The sequence below is a fragment of the Macroventuria anomochaeta genome (genome assembly GCF_010093625.1).
Source record: "Macroventuria anomochaeta strain CBS 525.71 unplaced genomic scaffold BU25scaffold_56, whole genome shotgun sequence".
NCBI lineage: Eukaryota > Fungi > Ascomycota > Dothideomycetes > Pleosporales > Didymellaceae > Macroventuria > Macroventuria anomochaeta.
The window spans coordinates 967-17,090 of record NW_022985417.1 but is presented as its reverse complement, the minus strand read 5'-3'; the positions used below and the strand labels follow the sequence as shown (position 1 = coordinate 17,090).

The window sequence follows — 16,124 nt, the reverse complement described above, 5'->3', positions numbered from 1 at the left end:
TTATCGACATGGCCAACGACCAAAACCATGCGTGAGCTTATGGGATACTTAAGCGGACGCATATAACCATGCTGCTGTGATCAGACTGCAGCGACAGCACCAATCGCTTCGTCACATACAAGCAACATCATCTTCTACCTGCATCACCAGCATGCCTCCACAGCAAGACGATATTCGTATCGAGCATGCAGATAATGCCAGCAAGAACCCTGTGGTGATTGTCAACGGCAAGGAAGTTGTCGTGAGCTCCGCTACAGAGAAGCCTACCCGCTCGCTTTGGGTTGCATGGCTCTACATCTTCGATGTAAGTCGTACTTTAATCGTTGCCGTCGAATATAACACTGACACCCTTGGTAGTGGTACCCAAGTTACTACTCTCCTGAAGAGAAGAAGCTTGTGCGTAAGCTTGATTGCATCCTGCTTACGCTATGCTGTCTCTGCTTCTACATCAAGTGGCTTGATCAGAACGCGCTCAACAGCGCATACTGGTCCGGCATGAGGGAAGAGCTCAAGATCAAGGGCAATGAGTAAGCTCAAGTACGGCATAGATTTTGAAAGAGGCTGACGCAACCCAGATACTCTCTCTTTGGCACCTTCTACAACATCGGTTACATGGTCTTCGAGATCCCCAGCATGATGATCATCTCGCGTCCCAAGCTCGCCCGCTACTACGTTCCGATCATGGAAATCGCCTGGTCTGTTCTGACATTCACCCAATCACGGCTGAGCAGTGTCCCGCAGATCTACGGTCTCCGCTTCTTGCTCGGCTTACTCGAGACTCCCGCAGCAACAGGCTCCATCTACCTTCTCACGTCATGGTACCGCTCTGATGAGGTATTCAAGCGCGCAGGTGTCTGGTATGTTTCTAGCAACGCCGGTGCCATGTTCAGCGGCTACCTGCAGGCTGCAGCCCATAAAGGTCTGAACGGTGCCATGGGAATGTCAGGCTGGAGGTGGCTCTTCATCATCGATGGGTGCATCTCCCTCCCGATTGGCATTGCTGGTCTCTTCTTGTACCCTGGTCTGCCGACGAGCCCGAGGGTCTGGTGGTTGACCGAAGATGAGCGCAAGCTGGCTGTCGCACGCATGCAAAGTCAAGGTACCAAGCAGAGTGGCAAGATCGGCAAGCGCATGCTCAAGCGCGTGTTTACGAATTGGCACTTCTACGTTGTGGTACTCACATACGTGTTCTTCCAGTGCACAAGCTACGTCGGTAAGTACACTGAATAATTTTCGTAAAACCAGGGCGAGCTGACAATGTCGACAGGCGGTCAGATGCAAGCCTGGCTCAAGCAGGAGGCCGACATGAACGGCACCTACAGCATCGAGGAGATCAACTTGATTCCCACCGGTGTGCAAGGTGTGGCTATCGTGACCGGTATCCTTGTCACCAGTCTCGTCATGATCTACCCAATGTGGGCGGTCTTCTCCGTTGTGACGGGCATTCTGCTCTTTGCTAATGTATGCTTGAGGATCTGGCACATCCCGCTCGGTCTTCACTGTAAGTCAACTTCCTCGACTCAGCCAATCGTGTTGGCTAACCCGCGATCAGTCTTTGTCTACTACCTTCTTGGCATGACTTCTTGCGTCACACCAATTCTCTTCCCATGGGCGAATATGTTAATGAAAGACGACAACGAAGCGCGATCTTTCACCACCGGAGCGATGATGACGATTGGGTGGGCCTTCTTCAGCTTCTACCCGATCACCGTCTTCCCCATCCTTGAGGCGCCGCAGTGGACGAAGGGCTTCACGGTCAACGTCATCTTCATTGTGTGCTACTGGACGATCTTCCTGGTTGGTCAGTACCTTTGGCGCAGGGAGGTGGCGGCCAGGAAAATCGACATCAATGCACCAGGCCACTCCAGCGAAGAAGATTTCGCCAAGGAGACAGAGAAATACGAAGCAGTGCGTGTCGAAGTAGCAGAGGAGAAGAAGGAAACCCGAGTATAATTGATTGTAGCGATGTCACGGAGGATTGCGGTGGAGATTAAGAAGGATGAGCCTGACAGAAAGCCCGAAGTAGTGGTAATGGAGACTTTTTAGCACACAAACCATAAATCTGAGTGATTGAAGCGCGAAACCTGCACCACGATCCAATACAAAGACGCTCGGGTCATTGTCACTCCGTGATTTTCCCAGACGCCTATATAAAGTCCGACCCAGTCCCACCTGTTATTGCCCGTACAAACACCTGCCTCGAACCCACCACGAACACCGTCACAACTATGCCGCCACTTCCTAACTTCTCTGAAAACGCCTTCCGTACACGCGACGACTTTGTTCGCGCCGCGCTCGCTCTCATCCAACCTCTCAATCAATACAAATCACCTCACAATGCGCGCATCAAGATCGCTACATCAACAGGCGCAGGCTTCAGCGAAACAGCCGCGCAGCTAGAGGGTTTTGCGAGACCGCTTTGGGTTGTGGCTGATCTCATGCGCTCAGAAGATGATTCAGCGCAGCTCAAAAGCTGGATCGAGGGTTTCAAAGCTGGCACTGATCCGCAGTCTTCGGAGTACTGGGGTGACCTGAGGGGCTTCGATCAGAGGGTAGTGGAGATGGAGTCCATTGCGTACGCCCTGCTATCCAGCCCCACGCCGTTTGGCTTCAAGAACGATGAGACGACTAAGAGCAATCTGATCACTTGGTTGAGGCAAATCAACGAGCACGATATGCCGAAGAGCAATTGGCTCTGGTTCCGGATCTTGGTCAATATTGCTCTAGTGAGAGTTCTCGGTGTACCATTGGAAGACGTCAAGCATCATATCGACGAAAGCCTTCGCGTTCTGGACACATTCTACCTTGGAGAAGGATGGAGTAGCGATGGTCTTTGGGGCGATGAGAGGAAGCAGGCGGATTACTACTCCGGAAGTTTTGCAATCCAGTTCGCTCAGCTGCTTTTCGTCAAGTACGCTCCTGACTACGATATGGAGAGGACCAAGAAGTACAAAGAGCAGGCAGGAGAGTTTGCAAAGACATACTGGAGATATTTCGGGCCCAGTGGCGCTGCAGTACCGTTTGGTAGAAGCTTGACGTACCGCTTCGCGTTCACAGCATTCTGGGCGGCGGTGGTGGTTGCAGATGTCGAGTTGACTGCTCCACTCGATCAGTTGGGTACCGTCAAGGGTTTGTTGGCAAGGCATCAGAGATGGTGGGCACAAAAACCTCATATATTCAACACCGACGGCACGCCGAACATCGGATACGCATACCCAAACATGTACCTTGCCGAAGACTATAACTCACCGCAGTCGGTGTACTGGTGCTTGAAATCGCTACTCGTGCTTGGAATACCGGGGAACCATCCCTTCTGGACTGCCGAGGAACTTCCATTCCCGAAGACGGATGCGATCAAGGATGTCGAGCTGATCTGGCCACCGAGACACATACTCTGCAACACCTCCGAACACCACTTCCTCCTTTCATCTGGACAGTCTACGACCAAGCGTTTCAAAGCCAGGGAGGCCAAGTATGGGAAGTTTGCGTACTCTTCGGCGTTGGGGTTCAGCGTCCCATGCGGACCGTTACTTGAGCAGATCGCACCTGACTCGACACTGGCAATCAGTTTTGATGATGGGAACGAGAGCTGGAAGGTTCGTTGGGATCCGTATGTTACGCAGACGAGCCGCCTGAAAGTTGGAGATGAAGAGGTCCCAACATTGGTCAGCACATGGCGCCCGTGGAAAGGAGAAAGACTAACCGTCCGGACTACATTGATTCCGCCAGTGAAGAGAAGGCCAGGTTGGCACATCAGGATACACAAGGTAGTATGGGAAGTCGAAGCAAAGAGCCACCGACTCAATCTGGTGGATGGCGGTTTTGCGGCTTCAGCGCAGACTACAAGCAATGATTCCATCTTCGAACAAGCTGTCAAGGCTATGTCGGACAGTCCCGATGCTGCTGAGGGATGGTACGAGGACAACGCCTCAGCTCTTGTCATCTCTGAGTCCGGCGCCAGTGGTGTTGTAGACTTGACTCCGCAGTTTATTCAAAATGATACCTTCCGGACCCTACTGGGAGTAGACATGAAGGCATTGAACATTCGTGCAGATCCAAACACGTAGGTTTCACCATATGACTGAAGAAGGATTCATACTAATAGACGGACCAGGAATCTCGTTGCGCAGCGAAGTTTGATTCCAGCGATACACCACACACTTACGCCGAAAGACCAAACTGACACGAACATCGTTGAGTACAGCTTTGTGACGGGGGTCTTTGCTATCGAAGCATACGCGAACAAAAGTCCGGATGAGATTCGACGCTTGTGGGACGACAGACCGCAGGGTAGCAGTCAAGGTGATCATATCATATTCCATCCATGATAGAATGACCGTATATGGAGTCAGAGTGCGTATATCATACACTCCTGATGATTGTAGAACCCTTCCCTCCTTTCACAATCTTACCCACTTGGCCCGGAAATTGCACGAACCCTTCCGTGCCAACAGGTGTATCCCACCACACCCTGACAGTTCCATTTTCGCCCGAGAACTTCGCCGAGAACTTCCCCAGCGCCGTTGTGAATCCCGCTTCAGCCCTCTCAACCTCCTCAAACGTACTCGGCTTCAACTCCCACCTCCTTCCTTGCGGCTCCGTAACTCTCAAGCCCACCAAATACTCCGTCAATGTGCTCGTCGGCCCACTACTCCATCCGTGCGCGTGACTCACATAGCTTGGGTCGTTCCTGTATCCTCTGTCTCCTCTGTAACCCCAGCTTCCATCTGCGAGGTAACCCTCGGGAACTGTGGACTGCGTGCCATTGGGATTGTTTACGTACCAGCCCCAAGCGCTTCGGATCAGCGCGAGCGAGCGCTCAGGATGGCCGATCTTAAAGTGCCCTTCTAGTTCGATGCTGGAAATGAAGGGCGAGATGGTGGATATATTAGCGCTGAGTTCCGGGTTGATCGCGCCGATGGGTGTCCAGTTCGTAGTCAGGTAGGTAGACACGCGTTGGGCGCGTTGGTCGGATGCGTTGAGGACTTCGAAGGCCAGGGCCATGCTGTTCGCATCTTGGGGATGGAGTGAGGTGTCGCTGGGGCTTTCTCTGAAGGCACCACGTGCTTCGTCCCAAAGGTGCGTGATAATGGATGTTTGGAGGCTTGCTGCGGCAGTGCTCCAGTTGGCGCGGTGCGCGGAGGCGTCTGGAAGGTTTGGAGACCAGCTCGCTATTGAGCTAGCTGTCACCAATGCCCGGTAGAGTCTGTCCATATCAGTTCTTGTCCACAGCGAAAATACTGATGCTTTGTACGTACAACATGCTAGCGGAGCTACGCTCGCTGGAGTATACCCATCTTCCCCAATCTGCAGTGCCAGTGACGTTGACAATGCCTTTGTCGTTGACCTTGCTGAGGATTTTGTTCACGCCCAGGACATATTTCGACCAGTAGCTTTGCAGGAAGGCTTCATCTCCGATGTACAGATAGTAGTTGTAGAAGCCAATGAGAGCCCATAGATGATAGGCTGTCGAATATGAGTTACAGTTGAAACGTCGCGATCGAGATTGTTCTAGCGAGGAAATGGGTGCACTTACTGTCACTGTCTTTGCTAAGATAAGGAGGGCCTGCTTTGGGCAACGTGCCATCTGCGGACTTCGTGTTCATGTCAGCAGTTCTCTCACCTGTTTTTCCTCCATGAAAGAGTGCTTACCTGATTGTCGAAGATCGCCCTCAGCGCGTTTCTCGTGCTCTCCATGTCTCCCGTGCTGACGAACGCGGCCGGAACAGCAGTGCCCATGTCTCCTATCCAAACCCAACGATCACGCTTCGCACCATCCAATAGGACTGTATCGCCAGGGCCAATGTATGCAGCATTGTCCCATCCCACACGGTTGGTCTGAACGTTGGCTCTTCCGGTGGTGCCTGGTACTGAGTTCGTCTGCAAAGTATACGCTCCACTGTACCATATCTTATCTAGCAGGTCTTCACTTGAGTAAAAGTAGCCCTGGTATGCCCGCAGATTGGGCCACGTGGGCTGGAAACTGATCTCTATGTTAACGTTCCGTATGGTGACAACAGCGCCTGGGTCGGTTGTGAGGAAGATGGTGAGGTATCGAAATCCGCCGCGCAAGCTGGCATCGGGCATGACGTAGTGTCCGTCGTGCCGGCCGTTCAGAGCCCATAGCAGTGCATTGTCTTGGCCCGTTCCTCCGTTGGAGTTATCAGATTTCCGTCCGATGTAGTCCTTAGCTTCCGTGAATGCGAGCCCGATTGTGGCGTTGGTGACATTGCCGCTCAGCGAGTAGTCGAACGAGAGGATGCCGCCAACCTCAAGTCCGAAGTCGAAGACGTACCCTTCGCTGGTTGCTTGAATGGTGGTTGCGTTCTCATTGTACTTCCCAATTTGGGCTCCGTTGGGTAGCGACAAGAGGGTCTGAGGCGCTACAAAGCGGGAGCTAGGGGCAAAGTTGTACGCATCCCAGGGTCCTGGAAAAGATGGCTTTGACAGACCATCACATGTACTGTTTCTCCAACAGGCTTTCACATCTAGGGCTGCAATCGCAGCACTGACGAGCAACAGCAGAGCCGCAAACGTAGTGAGCATGGTCTGTGACGGCACCCCACGGTGTGAAGTATGCAGTCAACGAGGAAGTCTCGGCACAAACGTGCTTCGTATGATCTTGTATTTGAAGCACATCTCGGCTTTCGCGACATTGTAGGGCGAGATGAGCAGGTACCGCCCGTCCGCCACAGGGATTTTGCGCTACCCCGCATTGATCGACGCTTCGATAAGACGTCAGTAAAATCGCACTCATGGAGGGCTCAAACTAATTGAACAACCTCGAAAAACTGATCTATGCGTAACTGAAATCAGAGGCCGACGAGCCCTACTACTCATTCTGACGGAGCTCTAGTCACGGTCCCTATCAATATCCTTCCGTCTTGATCTAATAATACTCTCGCGTATCGACAGGGCTATAGTTGGGCTTGTACTGGACCCTCGTATCTCCAATATGCTTGAGTATATCTTCTGCTCGATGTCCGAAGTCAGTGTTCGACCGTGTGTGGATCGCGCGGACCGCTTCCGACAGGAAAACCTGGAACGTTTCGATGGGACTCAGTGTAACAGTGCGAGAGATGTTGCGCAAACCCAACAGGATAGTGGACAAGGCCAACAGACTGAGGAGAACCGCTCCGAGTGCAACGCCTGGCCATTTGAAGTCGCTCTTGTAAAAGATAACCTCGTGCGTGTGGTAGGCTTGAAACGTCTGAGGCTGAGGGAAGATGCCGTTAGGTGAACTGAGCACAGTGAGGTTCGTGACTGAGTTGCCGTTCATAGCCAGGCGGAAGAGCGTTTCTCCCATGCCGTTGAGAATATAGTCTGTTGGATTGGACCATCTGTAGTCTGAGGTGCAAAGCGAAGAGTTCCCCTGTTTCGTATAGATGTAAAGTTGCTTGGAAAGTATGCCGAATGTTGACATTTGCGTTGCGTTCACTTCCCACCCGGACCATGAACCAAAGTAGGTAGCCATGTAGCCCAACGCCCACAGCGGTCCTGGTCTCTCATTTGTTGGGGCGTCGTGAGGTGCAGTGCGTGAGATGTTGTTTGATATCCATTCCGATGGAGTTCTGGCCAGCACAGTTACCTGCGTACCTTTGATCTCAATATTGTAATCGATTTGGCCTATCTCGATTACGCAGGTCTCCGTGACAACCGTGGACGTACAGTTCTTGGAGGTCTCTTGGGTATACGTGCTTCTAAGAACATGGACCATGTAATTATCCGCAGCTCGTTCGTAAGTTTGATTGACTCGGAAGAACCATCGTTCATCTGTGGAGGTCTATGTGAGGTCCATCGTTGTCGTTTTGTTGGTGCATGTAGCTACGATGCCCGGGGCTACAACGGTGCCTTGACAAGTGCCTTCACATCTGTAGCCCTCTTCGTCTTTCGTACGAATGGGGTCTCCCCTATACCACTGCACCGCTGCAGCGGTGAAGTCCATCCGAGCCCCTGTGCCAGTGCAGGAGAGAGATGCGAGACCTTTCGATATCTCAGGAAGTATATCGAGTGTCAGGGAGACAGCGTCTGCCTCAGTGCCGGTACAAGACTCTGTTGTCGATAATTGGAACAAGGGGTTATATAGGAAGTTGCCCACCGGTACCAAGAGGGATACGATGGCCAATCTCATGAAACCGTTGGTACTGAACACCGCAGTTTTCCAAGTGCTCTTTCGTAGCCAGAAAGCGCGATCCCAGATGCGGTTGAGATGCTCGATCGTTGTCCCTGACTCTGCTGCTCTCCACCACGAGATGCTGAAGGCTGTTGACAGCAGAAAGGCAACCGATATAGTGATGATGGGAGCCAGAATAGCGAGTAGAACAGATGGCCGTGTCTTCCAAGATGTCGTGGGCTTTCCGTCAGAAAGGTATACCACCAACCCGGCGCCTGTGGAGGAAGCTAGGACACAGAAGATTGCCAGGAGAATGGGCCATTGTGAGTGTGCTGCGGTTCGTGGTGGACGTGAGGTTTCGTTCTTTGTCTCAGCAGGGATGCCTTTAACAGCTACGCTTGGCTTTGATTGCTCCATATTGATGGATGGTGATGCTGATGCCCCGCTCGAAAGGCAGATAAGGCGGAGTACTTGTAGAAGATATCCCAACGAGACAGCCAAGGGTATTCCACGTATAGTCGCAAAACGGCGACATCTGCTGGGCCGAAGGGTACCCCGGATAATCCCATGGCGAGCTGGTGGTCGCTGGCTGCTTGTTTCTCGTCTTCCAAGAGCTTCTTGGATGCGACACGCTCGTTGTACTCGTCTTTGATTGTCTCGATGACGGGGATCTGACCCTCCAAGAGCGAGAGCTGTTGGATGAAGTTGCGCTGAATGGTCTTAATACTGGGGTGCTCGTTATATTCTGACAGATCTTCGTCGTTGGAGAGGCTGTCGAGTAGCTCCGTGAAATCTGCTCGCTGCATCTGAATAGCAACCTTCGCTGTCTGGATGTCCATCGGCGAAAAGTCCATGGCGTCAGTGATGTCGGTGGAGGCGATGTGAGACGGGGACAATATTCGTTCAAAGTGCGCGGGCTTTTTGAGTGACATTGGCGTTGGCGTGGGGCCATGCCCGCACTGCGCTTTGGGGTACGCGAGGTGGAGGTGAAAGTCGGTCATCACCCGCCCTCATTCATCTCAAAAACCTTACAACGACGTGTACGTCGTTGTGCCGATGCAGAGAACAGTAGGCTGTCCTTACAAAGCCTTAACCAGATTGTTCCGTCGACCTGTTGAGTGCAGCGATTCAACGTAACAGCAAGCTAGAGACATGGTTGTTGAGAAGATGAGTGCGGCTTGATCAACCTTGAGATACATGTACATATAAAGATGTGGATAAAGCTCTGACACCATGTCGCTGCGGAAGTGCGAAGCGCGTTCATCGGTGATGAGGAGGACTTACATCGTCCGGCCATAGGATTTTGTGGGGCATCCATATACTAACCTAGATAGGCAGGTGGCCATAGAAATGCAAGGATTAGCGCATAGGTCTATGGCCAAGTGCAGCTATAATAGGTAAACTCTAAAAAGTATATAGAACGTGTTTAGAACTTGCTTAAGTAGAACAACTAATTATATAGCTGTACCTAAGATTACTATACTTTACGTAACTTTATATAATATAAATTAACTAAATAACCTTACCTAAGCTACATAGTAGGCATAGATAATACTTGAGAAAGATATAGAATACTCTAGATGATCTGAATACATTCCAAACATGTTCTAAACACGTTCTTAACATGTTCTTAACACGCTTCACTTATATGCATCAGACCTAGATAGGCTAAATTGTATTAAGCAAGATTAATCAGCTACTAAGCCTATATTAGATTAGTCTATGGCCAGTCGCCGAAATCCTATGGCCAGATGACATGCGTCCTGGGTGATGAGAAAGGAAACCGCGATGACGTCAAGCAACAACAGGGCTAACTTCGTATTGACAGCTTCATCACCCCTTCATCACAATCCATCGTCGAAAACAATCTTGGCGCATACAGTTGAGCTCGTTACTCGCAAATTCAGTTTGCAGCTGTGGTTGCGTCCAGCGCTCCCCAGGTTGTTGTTTGTTGTGGCGCGAAGTTACACAGACGCGTGCAGGTGCAGGCAATCTCGAGATGACCAGAATCTAGGAGACCGCGAGTTGCGCAAACGCAACGCACTCGTATGCCAATCATCGCGATGGATTGACTCTTCTTTCCCATACTCATCCTTCACTTATCTTTCTTCACAACTTGACGCTGTGAAAGAGCTGGGGTGCACTTTGCGCTCATTTTGCCTTCGAACGATGCTTCTCCTCCTTTCACTCTAGCTCTGCAATGATGGTGAGGGCATGCACTAGGCAGTCCGTTCATCTACAAAATAAGTGTGCGCGCATTCTCGACTCTTCTCTTGCCCATCTGCGCGCATCCGCTCTTCAGCCTTGTCCCGTCTGCACCTTCCCGCAATCATCAGCCAACTTTTGTCGAGCTCCACGCACCTTCCTCTTCTCATTCTTTGCACTTGCTCTCACCCCTACACGTCCCACAGCAAAAAAAACCAGGGTTTGATATCCACCATGAGCAATCCTGCTTCTTTCTGGGCGGCTAAGTCCAACTGCGTGAAGTCACCCCAAGCGCCGGCGCATGTCGCTGAGCCAGTCGCGCCACGTGAGCCACTGAAGAAGAAAGGCATGGCCCTGAAGGGTATTTCATCTCTTCCCCCGGTCGCAAGCTTCTGTTGACATCCCTTTAGGTACCACGAACGGTATCGAGAAGACCAATTGGGCCGACAGCGATGACGAAGAAGAGTTCCTCGCCTCATTCACCTCATCCGGACGCGTTCAAGAGCTCGAGAAGACCATTGCTGCCAAGGTCTCCCGCATCACCGACCTGACGACTGCGCTACAGCAGAAGGAGGGCCGCATCACCGAGCTCGAGTCCACTTTCGAAGAGCAGAAGGATCGCCTGACCGAGCTTCAGGCGAACACGGACGCCTTGACCACTCAGATCGCAGAGCTGAAGAAGGAGAACCACAACAAGTCCCTTCATGTGCAGAAGTTGGTTGCAGAGGTCAATGAGAAAGATCGCCGCATTGCAGCGCTAGAGACCGAGGTTGATGAGCATTGTGCTACAATCGCCGAGTTGGACGTGGGTGACAGCTCGACACAAGTTTCGTCGCACGACACACCTGCGGTGACGAAGGAGGTTGGCACATCAGGCACCAGTTCGCCGAAGGTCAAGGTTAGGGAGGGGGAGGTTGGGCCAGCCAAAAAGGCCGCACAGCCCACAACCAAGGAGGTCACGACTGGGGATGATGCTCCAGTCATCCCCTCTCCCATGTTTGCCCACACAAAGACGGCTGGGCCGACGGTGAACCTCTCTGGATTTCCCATCTTCGCTACTCCAGCCACGGTCAAGCAAACTACGCCGCCTCCTCCAGCGCCCATGCTGAAGATGCCCGTCGACTTGTCGAAGTTTGCAAAGAAGCCGGCCTGCAAGACGGTCACGCCCAGGAAGAAGGTCGAGGCTGCGTCAGCCGAGGTTGTTAAGGATGGTCCAGTCCCTCAGATCGACCCATCGTCAGACATTCGAACGAAGTCCCACGAGGAGCGCGTTCTGTTTGCGAACGGCCCCAAGGTGCAAGTGAGGATGGGTGACATCTCTCTCGCCACTGTGCCCATGTACGTCCTCATGCAATGCTCGCCGAAGGCATTCAAGCACTTCTCAAACAACCCGGATGCTACCTCCTTCACCTTGCCAGCTGGTTCGATGGATGCTAACGCTGCAACCGCACATCTGGAGTGGATGAAGGAGATGACCTACCAAGGTCGTGTGTACTCCGTCACCCTCTACCCTGACGAAAAGTTCGATGACAAGAACCTCCAGATCTGCCGTGCTGCTCGAGCCCTGGGTCTGAACAACATGTATGTCGGCCACTTCACCAAGATCTTCTGTGACCGCATTCGCTCCAACGCCGCTTCGTACGATTTCTTGTCCAAGGTTGCCGCACTAGCGTACCCGGAGAACGACCCAATCCTCGACTGTCTCGCTAACAACCTGGCCAACCTCCGTCTGCGCAACGCTGTCAAGAAGCATGCTGGGCTCGAGGCTCTTCTGAAGAAGCACACAGGTCTCAAGGATCGGGTGGAGAAGATCGAAGAGCGCATGCGTAAGAAGCAAGAGGATGCTAAGATGGCTAAGGGTCTACAGGTTGTCCGTGTTGGTAAGAAGATGGATGTGTAGGATTACGATGTTCGTGAGAGACACATGTGACATGGCGCATTCTGGTAGGATTTTGACGATCTTCTGAGCATTTACACAGCGCGTAGCATCTGTGGTGGCACATTCTTCTCTCGTCTTTCCTGCGTGGTGGTAAAAGTAACGAGAAGTGTTCTTAACCTCCGTAAGTTGTGAGCCTTGCGTTATCACACTCCCGAATAGTATCAAAGATAATGTATAGAACAATGTTTTCCCACGGCGTTCAGAATCATATCAGTTCCCTACTGACTTGGAAACACCTTCCTATAAGATGCAAGGGCATGTAGTGATATTTGCAATATTGGATCAAAGTGGGGCGGGTCCCGGCACGCAACGGTCTTGCCAGCTCACCGCATCTTTATGCGGGCGCTGATGCCATACATCGTATTCCAGTGTTACGATCGAAGGGCAACCCGCAACAACACTGAACGAACAGGACTATGCAACGATACGAGAGGAGCCGAGGAACTGTAGTATTGATTGACCCGAGCAGTTAGGCCGCGTCAGTATACTTGGTACGAGCAGTATACTCGGTACGATCAGTATACTCAGTACCGAGCGATCTGAGCAGTCCTCCTGCTCAAGTATATAGCAAGTAGACACGCTGCCCTTATGGCATTGTGTTCAACCTCGTCAATCAACTTTGTTGTTGGAATCTCACTCGCTCTCGAGTTAGACAGTATACTCTGTACTACTCATTGCAGCCAGTCGCCACGGTCTTTGACTAGATGATTACCTGACTATTACGATGGTTATTACAGGCCCGATCGATAGTCACCAACCCCTGACGGCTTTCTGTACCTCTGCTCATCCCGAAAACCAATCGAATAGAGTCTACGAGCTTCGCTTAAGGCACGACTTCACAGGCTCATCTGACGCATGACTCAAGTGTCTGCTTTCCAGTAGAGATCGTGAGGACCGCTACCACTGGACGGTCACATGTCTTGATCACGCGCATTTAATGCATATCTATCTACTTAAGATTCTACATACCAAGGCGACATTGCAGTACTAACCTCCCTCCTTGCGTAGCAAAGGACCACTGCGTCGCGAAAGAAACGACAAGTACCGGGATATTGCAGCAACGTTGATATGTTCTAGCATCGTCATCGCTATTAAGAAGCTAGGAGTGTAATTATGGGTCCTCCTCTACAGATCCTATACTCTTTACCTTGGAATTATGTAGAAATCGTTACTATAATTAGTGCTTGCTGTGCCTTGATGTGCATCAACCCTATAACACTGTTTCTGCTGTAATAACGTAAACCTGACCTCTGGCTTGCTAAAACTTAAGAATCTAGATACTAATTAAGACTTATGCGATACTTTCTATAACGCACTTAGCCTACTTTTAGCTACATGTGTGCTGGGAAGCAAGTATCCGCTACAAAGGCCGGTACATGCAGCAAACGACAACGACTAATGCAGATCTAGCGGTATTACTATGCCATCCAACTCTAACCAGCCTTGTATTGCTCAGACTTTACCCGGCATCTACCCTTGTCTAGCATAGTACTGCTTTCTCTAATTTATATCTTCCATTTGGGTACCTTTTGCCTGTCGCCCAACGGGACTAAGGGATGTTTCATTGGAAGTAATGCCGTCCGAGATCCCGCAGCAGGAGCGCACGTGGAATGTCTGAGCCCTCGTCGACCTTAAGCGTCCTAAGCTCGACGGCACCCGTTTCGAAGCCGTCCTTGAGCAAGCCTGAGCGTTTGTGCAATCTTGGAAAATCCAGCACATCCAATAGCATGATATCTAAAGGCAATTGGCCCCTGCCTCTGATTTCAAATACTCCATGTACTCCAACAGTGCCTTGTCCAGGGTCACTATATCGATCCTCTCACAGCAATATACCAGCCAAGCATTGACCGATAATGGCCCAATTTGCGGTAAATGTGAAATCTCAGATTGAGGACATCTAGCTTTCGAACGCAATCTGCCCTGTTCTGGTGGATCTTTGACATATGCTTGAGCTAGTTTAATCAACTGAGGTGGCTTGACTTTTTGCAAACCAAGTCCGCCGAAGTATTGACTGAGAGCTTCAGGCAATGCCTTTGAAAGTGCTTCTGGCGTTGGATATGCTGCCAGACATTCTGAGGCGCGTTGACAAGCGAGATGTTGTTTGCTGGTGCGCTGGGTGAAGATGATCGCGATCAAGAATTGGAACTGCACAGACACGTCAGATGGGTAGCAGTGTATGCGTACTTAATCTTACCTGATTATCCTTGAACTGTAGAAGGGGGTGTTCTGAAGCGATGTTCGCTTGTCGAGCATTCCGGGATACTGACCGCGGATTGCTTCGCGAGCTCAAAATGTTGCTGGCAGTCGTTTTCTGGGACAAGTTCATGACGGAGATATCACTGACTTCGCGTGACAATGCAGGCGTTGATGGTAATGAAGTCGGTGAAGATGAAATCCTTGTTTCCGTCAACAAGTCCGTAATGTGCTCGAGCTTCTTCGCAACAATTTTAATGTCAGTCAGACCTTCAGATGTGTCGCTTGCTAGCTGAACCGAAGCCTGTACTCCACCCCTGCAATTATTCGTGGTTTCTGCTTGGACCTCGGATTTTTGCATGACCTTGTGAAAGTTTCTGTCATATGTCTCTAGATTTCTGCTTGTCTTCTCTACTGATCTGAGAACCTCTTGATTCATATTACGGATGTCATATAACAGGTCGCTATTTGGTGTCAGTGATCGTCAAGAATATTTCCGGATAGTCCTACCTTTGCAGCTGATTCTTGAACTCAAACATGATGGTCTTAGTCCTATCCAAGCTTGCCCTGAGCTTTTGCGTTTGACTGAGCTTGGCTGCAAACCTGAATCGCTTACGTTTTCCATCCACAAGATACGCAGCCAGCTCCTTTTTGAGATCTTCGACGCTTTCCTGAGCGTGAGCAATCGCGCGTGCCAATGCCGCGCTTTCTCGAAGTTGCACATCACGCTCGTTGCACTGTCGAATTACTTGCGTGATCAAATCTTCTACTAATTCAAGGTCGGTCTTCATCTCGCGAATATCTTTCGGGCAGTCCTTCATGTTGGTCGTGAAGTCATACAGGAACTTCAGACCTTGCGCAACAGGACCTGCTAGGCCGATGAAACTGACGAGTGCAGCGGCAGCTTCCATGACGATGCCTGAGGCCAATTTTCTCTCTCTGGCTGATATGGGAGGTAATAACGATGGAAGAGTGTCTTATGGTGTTGCTCTTATTCAAGAAGCTTTGCATTATGGTGTTGTTTAGCAGTTACTGATGTAGTCGCGACAGATCAGCTTAGAGAACACAAGCTTACTGTATAAGGGATTGAGTTGGGCTGTAGAGGCAGCATGTGGAGGCAGTGCACCCAAAACCGCTGACCGGACGCTGACCGGACGCTGACCGGACCCAGCGGGGCGGGGAGCGCTGGGCGGGGAGCACTACCGGTATCTAGCAGCCAGACGAACACAGATCGCCAACAATAGTATCTGGCGACATATTGCTCTTGTAAAGCGTAGTAAAAGACATTAGACTTATGTTGCGTAAAGTTCTTAATTTTGTTCTGCAACATGACAATCGTCATTGATATCAAACTAGAATAATATAGACAGGAGTAAAGCGCACGCCCACAAGGCAGCTTGCACTTGCAAGGCCTGTGTTACGATCAAGGAGCAACTCGCAAAACAACACTGAACGAACAGGACTACGCAACGATACAAGAGGGGCCGAGGAACTGTATTATTGATCGACCCGAGCAGTGAGGCCGCGTCAGCGATACTCAGTATGATCATCAATCTCGGTTGAACTGAGCAGTGAGGCCGCGTCGGCAATACTCAGTATGATCATCAATCTCAGTCGAGCAAATCGAGCAGTTAGGCCGCGTCAGTATACTTGGTACGAGCAGTATACTCAGTA

The 16,124-nt window shown here is 51.0% G+C and overlaps 6 protein-coding genes across 6 annotated transcripts; 3 read left to right on the top strand and 3 right to left on the bottom strand.

Moving 5' to 3' along the window:
- Nucleotides 1-5: 5 nt before the first annotated feature.
- On the top strand, nt 6-2,044 carry BU25DRAFT_416137 (MFS general substrate transporter). The gene is made up of 5 exons (XM_033707706.1): nt 6-304; nt 358-527; nt 576-1,213; nt 1,268-1,501; nt 1,553-2,044. The coding sequence occupies exons 1-5, from the start codon at nt 152-154 to the stop codon at nt 1,951-1,953; spliced, it is 1,596 nt and encodes a 531-aa protein (XP_033555549.1). The 5' UTR covers nt 6-151; the 3' UTR covers nt 1,954-2,044.
- A 184-nt stretch (nt 2,045-2,228) lies between these two features.
- On the top strand, nt 2,229-4,328 carry BU25DRAFT_482926 (uncharacterized protein; the record flags this gene model as incomplete). The annotated part of the gene is made up of 2 exons (XM_033711150.1): nt 2,229-4,063; nt 4,115-4,328. 2 exons carry the CDS (start codon nt 2,229-2,231, stop codon nt 4,326-4,328), a joined length of 2,049 nt encoding a protein of 682 aa, XP_033555548.1.
- A 34-nt stretch (nt 4,329-4,362) lies between these two features.
- BU25DRAFT_404507 (glycoside hydrolase family 78 protein) lies at nt 4,363-6,546 on the bottom strand (the record flags this gene model as incomplete). Its single annotated transcript, XM_033705127.1, has 4 exons — nt 4,363-5,206; nt 5,259-5,466; nt 5,537-5,594; nt 5,653-6,546. 4 exons carry the CDS (start codon nt 6,544-6,546, stop codon nt 4,363-4,365), a joined length of 2,004 nt encoding a protein of 667 aa, XP_033555547.1.
- A 1,237-nt stretch (nt 6,547-7,783) lies between these two features.
- Nucleotides 7,784-8,967, bottom strand: BU25DRAFT_452732 (uncharacterized protein; the record flags this gene model as incomplete). Its single annotated transcript, XM_033709809.1, has 2 exons — nt 7,784-8,510; nt 8,585-8,967. The coding sequence occupies 2 exons, from the start codon at nt 8,965-8,967 to the stop codon at nt 7,784-7,786; spliced, it is 1,110 nt and encodes a 369-aa protein (XP_033555546.1).
- Nucleotides 8,968-10,379: 1,412 nt separating this feature from the next.
- BU25DRAFT_238358 (uncharacterized protein) lies at nt 10,380-12,435 on the top strand. The gene is made up of 2 exons (XM_033701490.1): nt 10,380-10,679; nt 10,729-12,435. Exons 1-2 carry the CDS (start codon nt 10,553-10,555, stop codon nt 12,216-12,218), a joined length of 1,617 nt encoding a protein of 538 aa, XP_033555545.1. The 5' UTR covers nt 10,380-10,552; the 3' UTR covers nt 12,219-12,435.
- A 1,556-nt stretch (nt 12,436-13,991) lies between these two features.
- BU25DRAFT_404503 (uncharacterized protein) lies at nt 13,992-15,496 on the bottom strand (the record flags this gene model as incomplete). The annotated part of the gene is made up of 4 exons (XM_033705126.1): nt 14,961-15,496; nt 14,452-14,914; nt 14,345-14,402; nt 13,992-14,062 (listed from the first exon to the last, which is right to left on the bottom strand). The coding sequence occupies exons 1-4, from the start codon at nt 15,359-15,361 to the stop codon at nt 13,992-13,994; spliced, it is 993 nt and encodes a 330-aa protein (XP_033555544.1). The 5' UTR covers nt 15,362-15,496.
- Between the last annotated feature and the right edge of the window lie 628 nt (nt 15,497-16,124).

Coding starts and splice junctions, on each gene's coding strand:
- BU25DRAFT_416137 (XM_033707706.1), top strand. CDS start 152: ATGCCTCCACAGCAAGACGATATTCGTATCGAGCATGCAGATAATGCC. Junction 528..575: donor CTCAAGATCAAGGGCAATGA/GTAAGCTCAAGT, acceptor GACGCAACCCAG/ATACTCTCTCTTTGGCACCT. Junction 1,214..1,267: donor CCAGTGCACAAGCTACGTCG/GTAAGTACACTG, acceptor CAATGTCGACAG/GCGGTCAGATGCAAGCCTGG.
- BU25DRAFT_238358 (XM_033701490.1), top strand. CDS start 10,553: ATGAGCAATCCTGCTTCTTTCTGGGCGGCTAAGTCCAACTGCGTGAAG. Junction 10,680..10,728: donor GAAAGGCATGGCCCTGAAGG/GTATTTCATCTC, acceptor ACATCCCTTTAG/GTACCACGAACGGTATCGAG.